A 16,771-nucleotide genomic window follows, 5' to 3' on the forward strand; every position below is an offset into this window, starting at 1 on the left:
TCATTGATATCTGGTAACTCTAAAAGAACTAGATAAAGGCTTGAGGTAGAAATTAGCAGGGAAAAACCTGTTGTCTTCTAGGCAGCCAGAGAAGACTGAAGTATGAAGGATGGGGGAAGGAGGATCCCCAGTCATGAGCCAGGGAGGCTCATTCCCCAGCAGAAGGGACCAGCAGAATCCAGATCGCCTAGCACTAACGGCAGAATGAGCATTGGGATTTAATTCTAAGAGCTTAGATACTTTGGGTTAGTGGTGAGTGTTCAGGAGGGCGGCGACCTGATCTGATTGTGGTTTGAGGAAAATAATTCTGTGTGTTTGTGGAAGGCCCTTGTCTCAGCAATCTCGCTGCTTTGACCCAGTGAACCTGGCCACACAGCTCAGAGGAAGGGAGATTTATTAGCGCACAGTTCTGGAGACTTGAGAGGGTGTAGTCTGTGTGAGGCCATTCATGGGTGGAACTCAGGGCATGACGGCAGGAAGGCGAGAGAGCACACCCGTGCAAGTGCTCTGCTCTCACATCATGGGAGCCAGAAGCAAGAGAGGTGAGCAAGGCCCTTAAAGGACACAAGCACAGTCCCCAAGGCCTCTCCCAGGGACCCACCTCCTCCAGCCCCGTCTGCCCAGGTCACCACCCAGTAAATCCATCATAATGGACTATTAACTGATGAGATTATAGCCCTCATGACTTAATTATATCAAGTCTGAACGTTAATACATGAGCTCGTCAGGGGACATTGTATATCCAAACCAGGATAGGTATGAACAGGATGGGCACCAGGACAGTTCTGAAGTAGGTTGTGTACCTGATGAGGAATGGGCTCAGGAAAATACTGGAACAGAAAACCAAGTACTGAATGTGGTGGTGGTGGTGGGGGGGGGTGTCTTAGAAGAGCCTCAGTTCACTCAGGTGTGAGAGTCAGGTGAGCAGCTTGGCTAGAAAAACAGAATGAAGTTCTCGGCCAGTGCAACAAAAGCAGTGTTGGAGGGAGACTTGATGCCTCCACCTGGCAGCTCAGAGCCTGCTCAGAAGAAGGTGTTCATGTGACAGGGGTCATCTCATGAGAAACAGTGGGCTAGCACAGGTACTCGAAAGCTCTGTTGGGGGAGGTTGGTAGAGGGCAGAGTAAAAGGCAGAATTCTCCAGACTACCCAGAGCTGTCCAGCAATGGTGCTGGGGCAGGGCAAGGAATTTGTGGGGATGTTTACTACACTGTATTGGGGGCTTCAAAAACAGATGCTTTAGACCCACCCAGACCCTAATTCCTTAGGTTTGGGCTGGCATCCAGTGATCTCCATCTTTAACCAGCTCTTAGCTGTGGGTGGTGCTATGTAGCTAGGGTGGGGAGCACTAGATGGTGTTTGGCAGGATGACATGGAGGAGTAGAGGTTAGAGGAAACGTCCTGAGTTATCTTCCAGTCTAAGTTGAGGACAGGGTGTCCTCTTCTTTCAGGAGAACAGGAAAGGACAAAATTAGGAGGGAAGCAGAATGTCTCTGGCTCAGGCAGAATGGACCTGGCTGTAGTCTTGAAACTGATGAATCTTCGTAGAAAGAATGAGTAAGAGCCCTGCTTGGGCTGCGTGCGAATTGGCTCCTAACCTGGGCTGGACCCTCCATCTCCCTTAGGTGGTCTGCGGCTCCAAGTACCTTGTTCGAGGTGAAAGTGCTCGCGATCACGTGGATCTGCTTGCCTCTTCCCGCCACTGGCCGCCTGTCTACGTGGTAGATACGGCCACACAAGTGGCCCTGTGTGCTGACCTCTGCTACCCAGAGTTGACCAGCCAGATGTGGGGGAGGAACCAGGGCTGTTTCTCTAGCCCCACAGAGCCACCCGTGGTGAGTTACCTCCCTCAGGCCAGCCATGTCCCATCTGAACAGTCTCCAGCATCCTTTTTCTTCAGAAGTATTTTGTCTTGATGTACAGGAACCAGCACTTACCCCACCCATTTTTACTGGCTAACTACAGTGTTCGTGACCATAGCATGTCTTTGGTGTGCTTGAGGTATTCCGAACATGGATCCCTGTGCTGAAAGAGGCTGCCTTCCAGATAAGCTAGGAAATTGTCATTTTGAGAGTCTTTGTGCCCGCTAAGCAGCCCTGGGGTACATTGTTTAATTCCCAAATCTTAGCTAGGACTGTGAATATATTATACAGTTTGCCTCTTGTGATCTAGAAACAAATGGTTTTAGGAAGCATTGGTTTCTACAACCATGAGCTAAATAAATCTCTTTCTTTAAAAGTTAAAAAAAAAAAGATATTGTGATTGTAGCTCAGTGAGGTGCTGGGTTCAATCCCCAGCATCAATAGTCTCTGGCTCTCCTTTTATTAAAACTAGCAACTAGCTGGGCATGGTGGCTTACAACTGTAATCCCAGTACTTGGGAGGATGAGATGGGAGGATTGTAGGTTTGAGGACAGTCTAAGCAATGTAGCAAGACTTTTTGCAATTTAATGAGACCCTGACTCAAAATAAAAAATAAAATAGGGCCAGTGGTCTCACTCAGAGGTAGAATGCCCCTTGGTTCAATGCCCAGTACATGTATACACATGCGCACGCGTGCACACACCCTTACCCTCACCCTCACCCTACCCCACCCCTCAATGCCGAGGGCAGATTACTAGTAGGCCCTTGTCTCTGTTTCTTGGTATATTTTACCAGGCAGTGGTTCTTACCAGGGGCATGTACTTTTCTTCTTTGCTGAGACATTAGGACTGATATCAGGTAGAATAAGGGAGGCAACAGCCAGGTATGATGGTGTACACCTGTAATCTTGGCACTTGAGAGGCTAAGACAGGAGAAACAGGTTTGAGGGGTAACTCACCAATACCCTGTTTCAAAATAAAAGCAAAGGTGTAGCTCAAAGGTAGAAGCCCCTGTCCCCCAGGGTTTATTCCTAGTACCATGAAAAATAAAAGAGAAGGGAGGTGAGTACTCCTGCCAGGGTGCAGTATGGGACGTGAAGGCCTCTGGCTTTGCCTCAGAGGATACCTCATTGTCACCACTCCCTGGGGCTCCCAGGCTCCGAGAGCTTGTGCTGAGGACACCAGAAAGGTGTTGCAGCCTCCCTCAGAGCCAGCTGCTCCCACTCCCTTCAGCCTGAATTGATGAGGTATAGTGAAAAGAGCAGTTCAGCAGTCCAGCTGCACTGAAGCGTGGCCGCTGTTCTGTCCTGTGCTCATGTGAGGAACTGGAAGCACAGAGGGAGAGGAGAGGGGCTTGGCTCAGGAGCTACAGTCTGGGTGATGCTGGGGTTTATAGCGGTACTGTGGATTGAACCCAGGGGCACTGTCACTGAGCTACATTCACAGCCCTTCTTATTTTAAGATGGCATCTCACTAAGCTGTCCAGGCTGGCCTTGAACTTGGCAGTTCTCTTCCCTCCGCCTCCAGTCTCTGGGATTACAAGTTTGTGCCACCACATCTGGCCTGATGCTAGTGTTTGACAGGGCCGGTTTACCCCAGGGCCATTGCTGTCACCCACCATAGTAATGCCATTCCCTCTTTTTTTTTTTTTTTTTTTAAGTACTGGGGGTGGAGCCCAGGGACATTCTACCTCCGAGATGCACTCCCAGTTCTATTATTATTCTTCATTTTGAAACAGGGTCTCACTAAGTTGCAAGGGCCTCACTAAGTAGCTGAGGCTACTTAGTCTGCGACCCTCCTGTCTCAGCCTCCCAAGTACTGAGATTACGAGCCTGCACCACCACACCCGGCTCTGTCCTCTCTTTTCAAAATGCCATCTCACCTCTCTTTTAGAGTGTGTCCTGCCCAGAGCTCTTGGACCAGCACTATTCCGTGGATGTGACAGAGGCGGAGCACTCTGTCCAGCACCCAGTCACCAAGACCGCTACTCGGCGCATTGTCCATGCAGGCACACAGCCCAGTCCTGGTGACCCCAGTGCTGGGCACCACGCCTTGTCCCTGTGCCCTGAGTTGGCACCCTACACAGCCATTCTGGCCTCCATTGTGGACAGCAAACCAAACAGTGTCCGCCAGCGGCCCATTGCCTTTGACAATGCCACCCACTATTACCTCTACAACCGCCTGATGGACTTCCTCACCAGCCGAGAGATCGTCAACCGGCAGATCCACGACATAGTGCAGAGCTGTCAGCCTGGCGAGGTGGTTATTCGTGATACTCTCTACCGCCTTGGGGTTGCTCAGATTAAGACAGAGACAGAGGAAGAGGGTGAAGAAGAGGAGGTGGCTGCAGTGGCCGAATAAGCCAGGCTTTTGTACAGGGACTGGACTGCACCATCTCTCTCAAGCCATAATACGGCCCTCGCCTGAGGCAGATCTGCAGGGAATCTGCAGAAGCAGTTACCTGTGGGGAGGGCCTCTGACTACTGGGACTGACCAAAGATCTTCCATTTCCTGAGCATGATGCGGCCCAGGGTCCTCACTTCTCAACCCTTTGGAGCTAAGGAGAGGTGCCAGGAAACTGAGAGAGCACTTGGGGACATAGTATGTTTAAGGTAGGGGAGGGAGGCTGAGGGAAAGGCTGGTAGCTGGTCCCTCGGGGCCTGCGGGGGTTGGGTGTGGGTCCCAGGGCAGGTTAAGGTGGGTGTGCATTCTCTAGGAAGGCTGCTAAGGTGCCTCTTCCCGCTTGGGAGGAACCCTGGTTCCAGCCCTACAGCCACACGAGCTCCTTAGCCCATTGCCTTTGACTCGGGGCCTCTGTGGCCTCCTATGGGTTCTTGATTCTCCCAAAAGGAGTGATGCATTTTTCTCCAGCTCTTCCCATACCCACATCTGGGGGAAGCTGAGGAAGGAGGAACAGTCAGCCACAGGTCTCTCTTCCGGGACTGTCCTCTGCCCTGGGCTTTGCGGAAGAGAACCTCCTTCCTCCTTTCCCTGGCCACTGCTGCTGCAGCCTACATCCCCTCTGGGTCCTGGGACCCTCACCACAGAGGGGATGTGGCCCACGGTCATGACAACCTGGCAACAGTAGGAAAGTTCCCTTCTGTGAAGGGGAAGCAGACTGGGCCACACGGAAGCAGCAGGACTGGCTCAAGTGCCCACCGTTTGCTTAGGGCCCGGGAGTTGGCCAAGTGTTACTTAATTTATTGAGAGGAGTGGAGTAGGTGGCTTTTTCCCCTCTCTCTTCCCCATCAAGAATAAAGTTTATTAAATTATCTGGTTTTGATGAAGCAAGAGCCAGTGCCATGCTCATTGTGTAGAACACAGCGTGGTTGAGCTCTGGGGGTGCAAAGCTTGTCACTTCACATGAACAAGGCACAGAGGAAGTCCTGCAGAGTGTGCAGGCACTGGGTGGTGCAAAGAACCGGAGGCTGGCTGCGTTAATGCTGTTAGTTTAATGTTGACAAAGACATCCCGCTGTGTGACTGTTAGTGACGAGGAGTCAGCCTGGCGCACATGCGTCTTGCCTCGTGTGGCCAGCCACACGCCAAGGGCCCTGCCTTTCAGCCCAGAACAACAGAGGACTGGGCAGAACGTCCCACATTTAGCTGCCACTGGGCTCATTACAGCAGTGTCAGGTGCGAGTGAGGCAGACTGTGGACTGAAGAAGGCTGTTGAGACTGAAAGGTCCTGTTAGATTCTTAAAAGGAGCCGCCTGCTCCAGGGGCCTGCTTCTGAGCACCTGTCCATTCCGGCCGCTGCCGCCCTCGGTCAAAGGGTTGTCCCGCCCCTCACAGGGCTCCAGCCCCAGTGAGCTTCACCTCAACATCTGGTGCTTTATAGGCACAGAATTGGTCCATCCCCATAGAGGCATGAGGGATTGGGGGACAGAGGGTCTTGAAAGTGGGAACGAGGTTAAGAGGGTATGCTGGGGTTCTACCAGTTGGCAGAGAACAAGAGGCTACCATGAGAACGGTTCAGGAGGGAGGAGGCTCAGCCCCCAGCCCCTTACTGGCAGTGATGGCCTAGGCTCTGGGAATGGAGGCCTCTCTGGCCTCCCCAGATCCCTCACATTTCCATTTCAGAGCTGAGCTGAGCTGTTGAGAGAAATGGCCAGAGGCAGAGTTTGTGTGGTCTCCCACATGGCCCCTCTGTGGAGCAGGGCGCAGGCGGTGCTTGCTGTGGGTGCCACCTTAGCAGAACTGGTAGTTGTTGGGCTGCAGCAGAGGCTGGGCACTCTCCCCTGGCTCACAGCAGCCCAGGTGCTCACTGGAGCTCTCTTCCTCTGGCTCGCTGCTGCTACTGCTGGGCAGGTTGGCATAGTCCTGAGGGTAGGGGAGGCAGGACAATCAGTCTGGATTCCTCCAGCCCAGCCTCCCCACCCAGAATCACTCACCTGCTCTCTCTTGTCCACCTGTGCCTGCTCCTGAAGGAGGGAGCATATCTGCTGGAAGGTGGGTCTGCGGGTGGGCTCTAGGTCCCAGCAGGCCTGCATGATGCTGTATCTGGAAACCGGAGAGAGAGCCCATGTGAAGCTCCTCAGGGTCTGAGACCGTTATACACACATCCCTAAAGACCAACACAACAGAGGTCCCCAAGCCTAGTCAAAAGTGAGCTGGGGTGGGGGTGTAGCTCAGTGGTAGAGTGATTGCCGAGCACACATGAAGCCCTGTGCTAATAAGTCCTTTGCAGTTTTTGTCTAATCCTCATGGTAACTTGAATAAGAGTATTTTCATTGCCTCCATTTTGACAGATGAGGTTATATGGTATCCTTAAGGACACTAATAATAGTTTGAGTTAAAAGTCCCTCATCTGAGGGGAAGAACGGCCCAAATTTAGAGCCTTCTCTGAGAACATCCTCCTTGCTGCCTGCAAACCAGTGAAAACCCCAAGCTTGGTAAAGGGGCTGTTTTAGTGTTCGCGGTGGAGGAGATGAATCCTGTTCCTGGAGCATTCTGGACAGGGAGACCAGAGCCATCAGCCCTTCCAGCAAAGCCTGGGTGTCCTCTTCCCTCCCTGGGACCCCTTCACATACATGTTCTTTGGGGCAAATGCAGGCTGGGCCATTTGGTATCCATCTTTCACCAGTTTGTAGAACTTGCTGTTGACCAGGATGCCAGGGTAAGGGTTCAGCCCTGTAAAGGCCAATATTGCATAAGAGGCGGTACACATTGCTTCCCTTCCCCTTCCCCACTCATGCATCTTGGTAAGGTGGAATGTGAAGGTCCCACCTGACCTGTAGACCTAGAGTCCGCAGACTTCTGCCCAGAGCTTAACTACTGTGTGTCCCACACTGGGCAACAGTCTTAGGCTTTGGGAGGTGAGAGCCTTTGGCCAGGCCTTTGTGCACCACAGTTCATACACACACTTTGAATCGGGTGGATCACTGTGTTTCGATGAGGTGGGGACAGTCCTGAGTGGTTATAAGTTTGGCAGAGCAGTATGCTGGAGAACTTAGCACAAGCCCCTATGCGTAGTCCTTGGGAAACAGGAGCCAGTAAATAACCCAAGCTGCATCTTTCAAGGGAATGTGGGGTTTGGAGAAAGTCTAGGCAGCGGCAGAGGCACTAGCAGAGACAAGTGAGGCACAGGCCAGGGGTGTGCTTATCAGGGATGGAGGGCCTGCCACACCCACACAGGAGCTGTTAAGCAGGGCTTTGAAGCACTTGCCCGCTCTTGCTGTCCTATGCACAAAGCATCTTTGGCTAGATTCCTCAAAGTACAAGACATTGGTAGGGTAACCAGAGAGGGCGTACACTGGGCAGTGGCTCACCGAGTGAGAAGATCTCCCAGAGGAGGATGCCGTAGGACCAGACATCACTCTGAACCGTGTAGACACAGTCGAAGATGCTCTCGGGGGCCATCCACTTCACAGGCAGACGGGCCTGGCACGACAGTCCCAGTCACTTGGGGTCCTGGCTCCCGCTCTTCCCTTCCTTGGCTCACCCTTTCCCAGAACTCACGTTGCCCTTGACAATGTAGTTGGAGTCATTCATGATGTCCCTTGCCAGCCCAAAGTCCCCAATCTTGGCCACGTGCCCACTGGTCAGTAGCACATTTCGAGCTGCCACGTCTCGGTGGATACACTGGGGAGAGTGCCGTAGAGTTAGTGTTAGCCCCATCCCTACCTGAGCCCAAGGTGAGAGGTACAGAGAGCCCCACAGGCCTTGGGGTCCCTATGAAAAAATGGACATTGGTTTTGGTCCTCTGGCCTGAACAACTGTCCAAACCTACCAGGGCCTAGGGTTTGAGAGAATTAAATGTGGTCACTTTTATGTACAGATACCTCCACCATCCTGCCTCTGTGCACTTCCAGCTCTTTCTTTGAGCAGCTGGAACCACCTTCAAGCTCAACTGCTAGCACGCCCCAAACACTGCAGGCTGCTCATTACCCTCTTGGCTGCTCATTACCAGCAGCTGTTGCTACCTTCGGGGCCTGGCCATTCAAGGCTCTCTAAACATTTGTACATATAACATCCTTGTTTTACCTCAAAGGGTTCTGTGATTGAGCCCATTTCCACAGGTATAGACACTGAGGCTCAATTTAAATACTTGCTCAAAGGCATGCAGCAACTGGCACAACCAGCCATCAAACCTCTCCTAAGTAGAGGAGGACAATGGCAGGAGCCTTGTTTCTGGGCACCATTTCCACACTGGTGCCATCTGACACCATCACAACCGTCAGGAAGGTTTGGGGTTTTTTTGTTTGTTTTGATTTGGTTTTTGGTGGTACTGGGGTTCCTGGAAACCCTTCTACCTCCAGGCTACACTCCCAGACCTATTTTTTATGTTTTTCTTAATTTGGAAACAGGATCTCCTCTCGCTGGCTTCGAACCTGCACGATTCTCCTGTCTCCGCCTCCCAAGCGTGGGGATTACAAGCATGTGCCACCACACCTGGCAGGAAGGTTGTTTTTAACACGTGACTGCTTTATGAGGGGAGATGGATGCTGAGTCAAATGAGTGAATAAGACCTGTTCTTGAAAGCAGCCCCTTTGCTGGCCACACCTAGGAAACAGGACTGCCCAGGCTGGGCCCACCTCTGCTGAAGGAAAGAGCCCTGAGTATTGCCTTCTCCCACAAATTCCCCACTGCCCACTTGCTCTCTCCCTCTCCTCCTCTACCCCTTGCCATCTCCCTTTCCTCTCCATCATTTTCACACATTCGGCCTCACAGGGGTTCCACTCTTGGGGACTGAGATGCCACATGTCCTCCTGGTTCTTACTCACATTCTTAGAAGCAAGGAAAGCCATGCCCTGGGCCACTTGGCTGGAGAAGTGGAGCAGGTCCCGGAGCTCCAAAGGCCGGCCGGCCTCCTTGTCCAGGTCTGGGGTGAGAAGAGGCATCAGGGCAGCCCCACCACACCCTGCCCCTCCCTAGCCCAGCCCTCAGCAGCCTTTTCTTTCTCCCCTGGCCCTGGTACCTCCTCACCTTGCTCAGAAAAGGAGTCATTGGAAGAAGAAGTAGAGACGGGCCTCATCTCCACGTAGGTATCTACACCCTGGCTGGAGAAACCACTGTCCCTACATCAGAGAGAGAGTTGGGGTATTCAGTTTCCATCACTGCACCATCTAGCTCAGGCCTTGACTATTGGCTTCCCCATGACCTCTCCAGGCCATTAAGCAGAGAAAGAAAGGAGCCACGAGGTCAACCTGACCATCCCTTTCTGATAAGGAGCCCCCTGCCATTTTGAACCATCATTGAGCTTGGCTTGGCCATCCCTGGTGCCTGAGCTATACAGTCCATGATATCTTTGGGCAGCTTTGCCTGTTAGAAATTCTTCACTACACCTCATACCAAAACCACCCTCTTCCCACTATTAACATAGCCCAGGGGCCTATTGGCAGGATTGGTTTCTATGTCATTTGGCCTTAGAATTTCCCCACTCTGGAGCCGGGCGTGGTGGCGCATGCTTGTAATCCCAGCATTCCGGAGGCTGAGACTGGAGGATTGCGGTTTGCAGACAGCCTCAGCTACTTAGTGAGGCCCTCCGCAACTCAGTGAGACCCTGTTTCAAAATAAAGAATAAAAAGTTGGGCAGGGGGTGTAGCTCAGGTCAAATGCCTCTGGGTTCCATCCCCAGACCCGCAAAAAAAAAAAAAAAAAAAAAAAAAAAAAAGAATTTCCCCACTCTGGGAATACTTTCCCTGTCTGTAGACTTAAAGATGGAAGCTAAAATTTTCTTTGCCACTCAGCTTTATTTGGTCTGGCCTCTGCAGAGGGCCAGTGTGTGCTAGCCTCTTAAAGGGGTATCAGAATCAGAAGAGGAAGCGGACCCCCATTTCTGAGGAGCCTGGCTAAAGAGTGATGGCCGCCTCCTTTTGCTACCCTGGGCCCGGCGCTGCCAGCACCTAACGTAAGGGCACACTGTGTTCTTCTGGTTCTGTTCCTGTGCTGGCCACGGCAGTCTGGCTCTGGGTGCTCGCTGAGCCCCTCAAGACTGAGACCTCCAGAACAGCAGTGCGGCTCAGATGAAAACTGGACCCAAAGCCAGGAGAGCAGAACTTCAGCCCGGAGTCTGCCTCGGCCCACGTGTGCAGCATGAAACTAGCCACTTCCTCTCTCTGGTTCCCCATGTGGCTCTGACCATCTGCCTCTGCGTGGCCTCCAGCAATCACAGCATTCGAGAACAGCGGAGCCAGAAAGACCCAGAGAGTCAACACTCTGATGGCTCACCTGGGGAAACGGAGGCTCGAGCTGACCAGGGACCTGGCCACAGTCATGTCATTTTTGCCTCATCTCGCCCAACAACTAACAGACTCAGTCCCCACTTCCCTGTGGTGATACAGGGACAGAAGTTGGCCAGTCCTGCATGGCATGGTGCTCCGCGGCCCACAGCACATGAAGTAAGGAACGGTGTGAGGACTCCCCACCTTCCCATCTCTGGCCAGGGCTCCAGGCCTGGATTTTTTTTTTTTTTTTTTTTTTTTTTTTTTGGTGTGGCACTGGGGGTGGAACCAGGGGCTTTTTACCTCCGGGCTATCCTCCCAGACCTATTTTATACTTTATTTGGAAACAGAGTCTCACTAAGTTTCTGAGAGCTTCACTAAGTAGCGAGGCTGGCTTCGAACCTGTGTAATCCTCCTGTCTCAGCCTCCCAAGCGCTGGGATTACAAGCGTGCGCCACCACGCCCGGCCAAGGCCTGGATCTTGATTGATCAAATTTTACATACATTAAGGTGATGATTTCATTAACATGCTCTACACCAGACTCAGCTGCCCATCTCTGCCCTCCACACACCCAGGATGTGATAGGGACTCAAATGTTTGCTGAATGATGGAGCTACATAGTAGCAAAACAGAGTTACCCTAAAGCCTGAGGTGCCACCACCCATGGCAGAGCTGGCTTGGCACACAGACCTGGGCCCACCTCCCCATCCCAGCCTCCTTCCTGCCCTTTCCCAGGGTACTACCTTCGAACATATTTCTTCTCCAGGTGGATGTTCTTGTAGCCGGGGTCCCCCTCGGGGTCCTGCCCTGGATTCAGACTGGGTCCCAGCATGGCCTCCGCCTTTCTTCTCAGGAAGTTGAGCAAGTCGCCATAGCAGCAGTACTCGGTAATGACCAGAACGGGGCCTAGAGCAGGGGTGTAAGGAGAAGGATGAGGGGTGTGCCCCTTAGCACTGCCTCCCAGCGTGAGACTCAGGCAACGAGGCCCTGGCCTGGGACCGCACGTACCCGAGTTCTAATCCTGGTTCTGTGATCAGATTTCCTTAGTAATGTCATCTCTAAAAAATGGAACTCCAAAAAGCCACTTTAGCCCAAGAATTCTTCCTTCAAAGGCAATCTATGGCAGCTCAACAGAGGGCAAGGCTGATGGGTTGATGGAGTGAAGACAATTGGGTGGCTTAGGGCCCTAGGGCATCTCCATAGCACCTGGGGTGGGTGTCCAAGCATCTTTGGGTGAGGACTTCTTTTTATTTATTTATTTATTTTGGTGGTGGTACTGGGGGTGGAACCCAGAGGCTTTCTACTTCCGGGTTATACTCCCAGACCTATTTTATATTTTATTTGGAAACAGGGCCTCACTAAGTTGCCGAGAGCCTCGCTAAGTAGCTGAGGCTGGCTTCGAACCTGCGCGATCTTCCTGTCTCAGACTCCCAAGCATGGGGATTACAAGCATGTGCCACCACGCCCGGCTGGGTGAGGACTTCTTAAAAAGTAGATTTGGGGCTTCACTCCAGACCCTCAGAATTAGATGCCCTGGAAGCAGGGCCCAGAAACTTGCACTTTGATCTCCTTCCTCTGTTGTTCTAATGCTCAACCATGACTGCGAACCACAGACCAGAGCTCCACAGAGCTGGCCGCAGCACCCTGGGGGAGCTCGTGCCTGGCCTAGGAACTTCAGGGATGCTGCGGCATGGATCCTACTGACACTTGGAGCAAATGAGAGGGGGAAGATGGAGCCAGGTGGTGCTGGGGCTCTCAAGGCCCCCGAGAGACCTGAGACCATGGGCCCCCACTCCTGCCCTGGCCCCTCACCTCCATGGGTGCAGGCTCCCAGGAGGTTCACTATGTTCTCGTGCTGGCCCAGGTGACTCATGATCTTCAGTTCCGACATGAGGGCCTCCTTCTCGTCTGCATGGGCTGTGGCTGGGAGATGGGGGCCACAGGTCAAAGCAAACAAGGGGTACTAAGAAACCCAGAGTCATCAGAGACAAAAGATAAGAAGGAGAAATGCAGACAAAGATGGGAGAGGTGGGGAGAGGAGGGATGGGCCTGTGGCCCAGGTGGTCTCAGGTGGCAAGAAGCCAAGCCATGACCAGGCCGTGGCCCTACATGGCCTCTGGAGACTCAGCTTCTCAGGGCCTCTCAAAAGCACCTCCCCATCCAAAGGTCAATGGAGACCTCCTCAGATATAGGAGTCACAGGGAGCCTTGAACCTAGAGCTCACATAAAAGCCAAGCCCTCACCCCCAACCCCAGGCTCTGCCCCCAGGTTCCAGCAGGCTGAAAGTATGAATGATTCTGTCGTGACAATAGGGCCATCCCAGACCCCCACTCACACTTGAGCATCTTCACAGCCACCTTCAGGACAGCGTCTTCCTTGCCCAGGCCAAAGGCCGTGGCCTCCACCACCCTTCCAAAGGCACCGGCTCCGAGGATCTTACCTGTCATACACACAGGCTCCTTAGGTCCCTGGGTACCGAAAGGCCTCTCTCCCAGGCTCCCTGCAGCTCCACTAGCCCCATGGGAGATCGGGGGTGCAGAGACCCCATCTCACCAAACTGCAGGTTGTTACGGGGGAACTCCCACTTCTCATTGTAGGGCAACTGCGTGGGGTCGATGAAGGTGTAGCTGTTGCCCTCGTAGCTCTCAATGATCTTCCAGCGCACCTGGTACTTGGGTTTCTGTAGGAGAGACAGGAGGTGAATGGCAGCTGTGTCCGGGCAGACAGACCTTGAGTCTCACCCAACAAGGACTGTTGGCAGCCCTGAAGCACTCCAGGGAAGGGTGAGGCCTGCTCTTGCTGGGGTCCTGCCACCTCACGTGGCACCAATGACTAGTTCCTGCTTGACTCTGCCTTACTATGTGATCCCTGTTGAAGCCTGTTTCCCTAGTCTACCTACTAAAAGACTTAGATAAGATATCCTCTGCGAGCCTTTACTGGCTCTAATAATTTGGTAAAGCTTGGGCCAGGAGGGAGGATAGAAATTTAGATTTAGCCATTTACCCACCTATCTGCCAATTCTTTCATCTAAATATTTATTTTTAAAACTTTTAGTGATGTGGATAGAACCCAGGGGCTCAGGTCTTCTAAGCAGGTGCTTACCACTGAGCTACTGAAGAGCCCTGTTTTCTTTCTTTCTTTCTTTCTTTCTTTCTTTCTTTTTCTTTCTTTCTTTCTTTTTTTTTTTTTTTTTTTTTTTTTTGCAGTACTGGAGATGGAACCCAGGGGCATTCTACCTCAAGATACACTCCCCATCCTATTTTTATTCTTTATTTTGAAACAGGATCTCACTGAATTGCGGAGGGCCTCACTAAGTAGTAGCTGAGGCTGTCCTCGAACCAAGATCCTCTTCTCTCAGCCTCCCAAATGCTGGGATTACAAGCTAGCACCACCACGCCTGGATCCTGTTTTATTTCTAATTGTGGTTTTAAAAAAAAAAAACATAAAATTTACCACTGCAACCATTTTTAAGTGTGCAGTTCAACAGTATTAAGTACATTCACATTGTGCAACCAATTTCCAGAACTCTTTGCATCTTACAAAACTGAAACACAGCACCTATTAAAGAACAATTCCCCATTCTTTCCTCCTCCAACGCCTGGCACTGGCACCCAAGTTTCTACTTTCTGTTTTATGAATTTGGCTGTTCTAGGTATTTCATATAAGTGGGATCATATAGCATTTGTCTGTGACTGGCTTATTTCCTCTGCATAATGTCCTCAAGGTTCGCCAATGTTGTAACATGTCAAACTCCCCTTCTTTTTAAGGCTGAATAATAGTCCCTTCCAAATATGTCACTGAGTATCTATTTGCGTCAGGCACCAATGATCCAGCATGGAACAGGAAAACTCTTGGCCACCATGGAATTTGTTTCAGTGGCTAAGAGAGGCATTCAACTCACATATATATGTAGGACATTTCCACATAGTGCTACGAAGGATGTAAAGCAGGGTAAGGGGACGGAGCGTTGGGTGTAACGTGAGCCGAGGAGGCCCCTGAAGACGGCTGGAAGGATTTCTAGGCAAAATTCACACAAATGCTGTAGCCTAGAGGTAGAAAGATCCTGGCAGGTTGAAGGGACAGGAAGGTGCTGGTGTGGACGGGAAGGTGGGTGAAAGTTGAAGATCCAGGGAGGCCTTGGAGGGTGTGACAGGGCAGGGGGTCCCCCAAGCCCACAGCGAGCCCCTGAGGGTCTGGGCAGGGAGGGAGCCATCCGGCTGCAAAACTGAGGCAGACAGAGGGTTTCCCAAGCATTCAACGTGAGCTTCCAGCACACAGGGCCAGGGCGGGGGTCTGGGGAGGAGGAGCGGCCGCCTCTCCCTTTCCTGCCCTGGGGGCAGCTGCACAAGGGCATCATGCCAAGGGCTGCCCACGAGAAGTGCTGAGGAAAGACCAAGCTTGGGGAAATTAGAAGCTGGGCTGTTTCGGAGGACACTGAGGTTTTGGGTCAGTACCAGCTGTCTTTTCTGTGCGGCCCTGGGGATCAGGACCGATGCAGCTCTGCTTAGCAGCCTGGATCCTTCCCTGGGCAACCCAGCTAGGGAACTTGAAGGTATGGCTGCAAATCTTGTCAGGTCCATTCCAGATAGCCATAGGGAAGAACTTCAGTAGGTAATTTGGGAGAAAAGACTGCAGTTATAAGGAGAAACGTCCAGGCTCTGATTGGGGAGGAAAGGCTACAGGTGAACTTCAGAACTCCCATGGCTTGGGAGAAGAGTCCGAAATGGGACATAGGAAGGAAGGTCCTGAGTCTCCGAGGGTACAGCCCCTCCGCGTCGGTACCTTCCTCGCCCAAAGACACAAGAGCTGGGAGGGGTTCTGACCTTTCCCGGCCACTTCCATCGCGAGGTGTCTCTGCAGCCAGGGCTGCTTTTCCTCCTCACCACTTCTCCTTTCTCTGTGCCCTGCAGCTGGGCTGAGTCAGCCCCTCCCCCTCCCATGCTGGTCACGGCCAGTGTTGGAATGGAGAGGCCAAGGGAAGAGGGGTGAAATCTCCCATCTCTGAATCCTCCACTGAGCTCTCCTGTCTCCCTGGGGAACCCTCCCTGTCCTCCCTGCTGGGCACAAACTCCTCCCAGGGAGCCTGTGCCATCCCTGGGAAGGGCTCCTGCATGGCTCCAGGGGCTTCTGCCCAGGGGGAGCCCCTCTGAAGGGGCAGCACTGGTGAGGGGGGAGAGGTCAGGCCAGCTGTCTTCTCCAGTTTTCTAATAGCAGCAGTACTGATGGTGCTGTCGGCAGCGGTGCTTCTGAGCACTTCCAGTGAACCAGGCCTGGGTCAGATACTCGCTGCGCGTGGTCACATCTATTCCCCATGCTGGGCCCCGGCCCCGTGCCTGCCCATGACTTCCCTTCTGGTATGAAAGTAGGCAGGGGGACATCAAAGTCCCAGCTGCCCTCCCCATCCTGGCCTGTTGGTTCTGCCGCAGATGTTTTCCCTTCTGGAAGTGGGGACCCAAAGCTCTGGGGGATCCTTCTGTCCTCCTCCAAGCTCAGCTCTGGCCACCAGAATCCTAGTCTCTCCAGAAGCCTCTCCATGTCGCCGCTCCTTGGCGCACTATCCCTGCCTCCTCGGGGCCTGCTGACTCCAGCCCTTTCTCTTCCCCTGTGGCTCCCCTGGTGTCTCTGGTGACAGAAGACTGATGACTCAGCCCTGAGGCGGAAACACCCCTTCCACAGATGGGCCACTCCTCATCCCAGGCCTGGCGCAAGGGGACAGCCCAGGCTGAGTCCCCAACGAAGGGGCAAGGCAGAAGAGAACAGGGTGGTATTCCTGAGATAGGGGGATGACTGGCTTGACCCCTCCAGGTTTTGTCGTCTGGAGGCACCTCGGATGAGGGAATGAAAGGGTATGTGAATGGGTCCTGGGAAAGAGGGCAGCCTGAGGCTGCAGGTCTTCTTCAGGCCTTGGGTGGGCTCAGGGGCAGTTGAATTTCCTAGATGGAAGAGAGGAGGTGACGAGAAGTCCATGTTTTAAGAATGGCCCTAAACCATAGCCAAGGAAGGCAGAAAGCGCTGCAGGAGGTACTGGAGCCTTGTCTGTAATCTCTGCAGGGCTGACCTGGGCGAGGCAGCAGCTCCATGGAGCATTGGGGGGTAGTTTTCAGTTCCATATAAAGAAGAACTCCATGCCAGTCAGAGATGCTCAGAAAAGGAACCCGCAGCCACCAGAGTGAGTAAGGTCTGGAGGTGGTGAACAGGGCCCAACAACTACTTTAAGGCTGTGGTCAAGGAGATGTGCAGCCTC

The 16,771-nt window shown here is 52.8% G+C and overlaps 2 protein-coding genes across 5 annotated transcripts in view; one reads left to right on the forward strand and one right to left on the reverse strand.

Annotated features, from left to right (window-relative positions):
* HMGXB3 (HMG-box containing 3) overlaps positions 1-4,222 on the forward strand; it is a gene marked incomplete at both ends in the record, with an annotated part of 52,497 nt that extends 48,275 nt beyond the window's left edge. For all 4 annotated transcript variants that reach the window (XM_080698283.1, XM_080698284.1, XM_080698285.1 and 1 more), the window contains 2 exons: positions 1,626-1,835; positions 3,755-4,222. In XM_080698283.1, coding sequence (XP_080554409.1) covers positions 1,626-1,835; positions 3,755-4,222 — 678 coding nt within the window. The remainder of the gene's footprint in view (positions 1-1,625; positions 1,836-3,754) is intronic.
* A 1,829-nt stretch (positions 4,223-6,051) lies between these two features.
* The window catches only part of CSF1R (colony stimulating factor 1 receptor), a gene marked incomplete at both ends in the record, with an annotated part of 29,525 nt that continues 18,805 nt past the window's right edge, over positions 6,052-16,771 (reverse strand). Inside the window, 11 exons of the mRNA XM_080699134.1 lie at positions 6,052-6,183; positions 6,255-6,363; positions 6,894-6,993; positions 7,632-7,743; positions 7,822-7,944; positions 9,087-9,184; positions 9,289-9,380; positions 11,271-11,433; positions 12,340-12,450; positions 12,863-12,967; positions 13,081-13,207. Coding sequence (XP_080555260.1) covers positions 6,052-6,183; positions 6,255-6,363; positions 6,894-6,993; positions 7,632-7,743; positions 7,822-7,944; positions 9,087-9,184; positions 9,289-9,380; positions 11,271-11,433; positions 12,340-12,450; positions 12,863-12,967; positions 13,081-13,207 — 1,272 coding nt within the window. The remainder of the gene's footprint in view (positions 6,184-6,254; positions 6,364-6,893; positions 6,994-7,631; positions 7,744-7,821; positions 7,945-9,086; positions 9,185-9,288; positions 9,381-11,270; positions 11,434-12,339; positions 12,451-12,862; positions 12,968-13,080; positions 13,208-16,771) is intronic.

The sequence above is a fragment of the Muscardinus avellanarius genome (assembly GCF_963383645.1).
Source record: "Muscardinus avellanarius genome assembly, chromosome: 7".
In the NCBI taxonomy this organism is placed as follows: Eukaryota; Metazoa; Chordata; class Mammalia; order Rodentia; family Gliridae; genus Muscardinus; species Muscardinus avellanarius.